Source organism: Egretta garzetta, unplaced genomic scaffold, assembly GCF_000687185.1.
Source record: "Egretta garzetta isolate BGI_Z169 unplaced genomic scaffold, ASM68718v1 scaffold1141, whole genome shotgun sequence".
NCBI lineage: Eukaryota > Metazoa > Chordata > Aves > Pelecaniformes > Ardeidae > Egretta > Egretta garzetta.
This window is the reverse complement of record NW_009258505.1, coordinates 17,532-21,732: the sequence shown is the minus strand read 5'-3', so window position 1 is coordinate 21,732 and position 4,201 is coordinate 17,532. Positions and strand designations below refer to the sequence as shown.

At 50.3% G+C, this 4,201-nt stretch overlaps 1 protein-coding gene across 1 annotated transcript in view; it reads right to left on the bottom strand.

The window, feature by feature from the left end:
* The window catches only part of RNF123 (ring finger protein 123), a 47,844-nt gene that overhangs the window by 28,052 nt on the left and 15,591 nt on the right, over window positions 1-4,201 (bottom strand). Inside the window, exons 17-20 of the mRNA XM_035901571.1 lie at window positions 2,735-2,796; window positions 2,574-2,645; window positions 1,790-1,910; window positions 871-972 (exon numbers count right to left, since the gene is read on the bottom strand). Of these exons, the coding sequence (XP_035757464.1) occupies window positions 871-972; window positions 1,790-1,910; window positions 2,574-2,645; window positions 2,735-2,796 (357 nt within the window). The remainder of the gene's footprint in view (window positions 1-870; window positions 973-1,789; window positions 1,911-2,573; window positions 2,646-2,734; window positions 2,797-4,201) is intronic.

Below are 4,201 nucleotides of genomic sequence, written 5' to 3'. Positions count from 1 at the left end.
AGACCATTTTTTAAGCATCCAGCTCTTCAGCACTGTCCCATGATATGTCCTCAAGTCACTAGGACTGAGACTGAGACCAGAAACCATTCTCAGCCCAGAGGAAGGCTGTGCTGATGGCCACCCTGTACAAAGCCTGAACAACGTGCCCTCTAGTCCACAGCCCTGTTTTTAAAGCTGGCCAGGAAGACCTTGGTAAGAGACCAGAGAAGATGACATGGTTCTCAAGTTAAGTAACCTAATTTTGAACAGCCAGGGATCAACTTGAGGCAGGGAAAATGGTCCTAATCTTGCAAACACTCTGAGAAAGGAGAAGAGAGATCTGAGCCAAAGGAGGGCCACACTAGCCAGAAACCAGAGACAAACCAAGTCTGACTGAACAGCAAGGGGTTTCTAACCCTTCCAAAATGGAGGCTTTGAAAGTCTATTGCCAAAGTAGTGTTCTGCATACAAACACACAGCTGCAGTACATACACAGGGCTGCTGTTGCTTGCCTGGAGTGGTACAGCGAGTAAATCCTGGACATCCTTCACACCCAGAAGAGCCAGGCTGACGGTCAGTGCTTTGACAGCTCCCAGCCCTCGGCTGTGGTGCAGCAAGAGAACCACACCAAAGGGTATTCCCAGACTACCCCCTTCCGTCTGCCAGCCACAGGCCCCATTCAGGGATATGAACAGTAAGCTGTTAACTTAAAAGGTGCTCCACCCAAGAGGGATGGTGTCTTCTTCAGCGTAACTTGCACCTCATTAAAATTCAAGTCTCCTCTCCTTAAATTTAATCACAATTCATTACTCAAGGCTCCCTCTCTGGGATGTCTCTTGGGTGAACTCCAGCCAGGACCTGGATGCAGGTATTGGAAATGAGAACACTTACCTTTCAGAGTCTTCTTAAGATGAGACAGGAGACCTCCGAGTCGCTGAAGGTCAAAATAATCCACCTTTCCATTATAGAAGAGTTGAGGAGGGACATACGCCTCTGAAGCAGAGAAGGAGATTTGTTTTTTCCAGGAGTCCCATGCATAGGACCCATGCAGACATGTAAGCCCTCCTAAGACAGACCCCAGGGCCCAGCCTGGACTAACATTTAGTGACAACTTTTTTTGTCATAAGAGCACAAGCTTACTTAAGGCAGAAGTAATTTCCACAATGAAGCAAGCATTAGATCCACGCAGGAAGAGGAGCAACCAATGGCCATCGACAACAAGCCTCCCAGCACTTCCTCCCTCCCAGCCAGAGTCACTGGGGGAAACTGGATCATCAGAAAACTCAGCAGCTCTCCATCTGACTACTCCAGCTCAGGATTGTGATGCACTTACTGAGTCTAGAGAAAGGGTCAGCCTAAAGTAAGGGAAGGTGCCAAGCAGATCATGGTAGGACAGGCAAGGAGGGGTTTGAGGGTATGAAAGCAAATGGCACTGACCTAGCTTCTGCTTAATCCCACAGTCTGGGAACCACAAAACCAGACAAATATCTTCCCCTAAACTTTGATTGTGGGATGACTGAGCTGCCCTCCTACAGACCCATAATTAATATTGGACTCTGCTCCAGAGCATACAGGGGAAACTGACAAACAGTACAGGTGCCCCTTTGCAAGTCTCAGGTCTGGATGTTGACTGGACTACATCTGCAAACAGGAATTTCCCAGGGTGACCGGGAACTACAGACACAGGGTGATGGAAGGCTCAAGCATCCATGAGAAACACAAAATTTCCAGTGTCCTGGAGAGCACTGCCAAGAGGCAAATCTTGTCCTAACTACAGAAACGTCCCCAAAGCTTCTCCTCCAGGCCTTACCTTCACTGCTCAGTGTGGCAGGGGTCTTTGCCTTGTGGCCATCCCAGAAGAAACGCAGGGCAGCGATAAGACGGTGCAGGAAGCACACCATGTACTCTGGTGGGCACAACACAGTCAAGTTCTAGGGCAAGAATGAGAGTTCAGCCATCAGGGCAGGTGTGAAAGCACATCTTAGTCCCAGTGGCCACATGGGGCAGGCAGAAACTTTGTGTTCTCAGCCTTGCTATTATCTCTAGCTTCCAGCACTGGGAGAGAGCCCAGCCCTGAGGGTAGGCAGCAGTCTCCACCTCTAGAAAGTCCTGGGCACTGACACAACAAGCTGAGCTGACAGAGGAGGATGGATACCATGTGCTCCACCATGAAAGATGGGGCTGATCGTGAACACAGAAATGCAGGTGAAGAAAGGGTTTCCTGCATCAGTGGATGTCTACCTCCCAAAGGTGCAGGCCAACAGCCTGATCCAGGGCCAGAAGAACCTAAGCAGTGAAGAGGATGCCAAAGCCAGCAGGCCAGCTGTGCTCCCCAAGAGGTTTTAGGAGGACGTTCAGCTCCCACCCAAGGCTCTTCCCAAGGACTGCTTTCCCATAAATCACTGCATAGGACTTGGATAAGCTGCCTGGTTTCTAGCTGCAGATCTTCTCCCACCTCCTCACTCCCTGCTGTATCTAGACCTCAGTTGATCAACTACTGGAAGTAGCCCAGCCAAAAGGGCAGAGCTCCCAGCCTGAAGGTACCAGAGAGCTCTCAGGGTGAGGCTTGCAGGAAGGCTGGCCCTCTGACTTACCCCTCTGTTGCTAGCATTCTCCTGAAGAAACTTGCGGAATTTATTTAGGAAGATGTATCTGGAGGCTTCCCCCTGGCAGAAGGAAAAACAGGTGGTAAACCTATACCTTACAAGTCCTGTGATGTGGAGACATTGTAGCAAAAGATCCACATAGCACTTACCCATCCTCTGTCCTTGTTGTTCAGCAGCAGCTTCAGAAGCTGAACCTGGAGACCTTCCACCACTAAAATGGGGACACATGTCTGCCATCAGAAAACAAGCACTGGAGAGCAGCTACTGATATTAACCCCAGCTGTGTACCCCGTCCCCAGGAAAAAGGCCATCTCCTCAGCAGAGGGGCCCAGGAAGAACCAGTGCCAGTAGAATGCTAATCCCATCATTGTGAGAATTTTCTCCTCTACCACTTAGCAATAAGTTCAGCCACAGCTGATAAGTGGTTGGTGTCTACTACAGGCCGCCAGATCACGAGGAGCTGACTGACAAAGCATTCTTTCTCCAGCTCCGGGAGCCTTCACGCTCGCAGGCTCTCGGCCTACTGGGGAACTTCAACCACCCTGACATCTGCTGGAAAACCAGCACGGCAAGCTGTAGGCAATCCAGCAGGTTCCTCGAATGCATTGAGGACAACTTCTTAAGCCAGGTAATAGACGCCCCTACCCGAGAGGATGTGATACTAGACCTGGTGGTCACCAATGCAAGTGAGCTTGTTGGAGACATCAAGATCAGAGGCAGCCTGGGCTGCAGTGACCATGCGCTGATGGAGCTCACGCTCCTCAGGGAAACGGGAATAACAAAGAGTATAGTCAGGACCCTGAATTTTAGGAAAGCAAACTTCCAGCTCTTCAAGGAGATAGTCAGAAGGACTCCCTGGGAAACGGTCCTCAGGGACAGGGGAACAGAACAGAGCTGGCAAATCTTTAAGGATCTTTAAGTGCAAGAGCTCTCAATCCCTAGGTGGAAGAAATCGGGCAAAGAAGGGAAGAGACTGGCATGGCTGAGACAAGAGACACTGGTCAAACTAAGGAGGAAGAGGGAACTGCACAGGCAGTGGAAGCAGGGACAGGCAACCTAGGAAGAATATAGGGATGCTGCCCGGTTGTGTAGGGATGGTGTCAGGAAGGCCAAGGCACAGCTGGAACTAAACTTGGCAAGGGATGCGAAGAATAGTAAGAAGGATTTCTACAGGTATATCAGCCGGAAAAGGATGGTTAAAGAAAGTGTACCCCTGCTGATGAGCGAGACCGGCAAACTGATAACAGCAGATGAGGAGAAGGCTGAGGTACTCAACACCTTTTTTGCCTCAGTCTTCACTGGCAACCTCTCTCCTCACCCCTCCTGAGTTGATGGATGGCATGAGGGGGACCGGGAGGGTAAAGCACCTCCTGCTGTAAGAGAAGATCAGGTTCATGACCACCTGAGGAACCTGAATGCACATAAGTCCATGGGACCTGATGAGATGTGTCCCAGAGTCCTGAGGGAATTGGCCGATGTAGTCGCCAAGCCCCTCTCCATGATATTTGAAAAGTCATGGCAGTCAGGTGAAGTCCCTGGTGACTGGAAGAAGGGAAACATTGTGCCCATTTTCAAAAAGGGTAGAAAGGAAGACCCTGGGAACTACCGACCTGTCA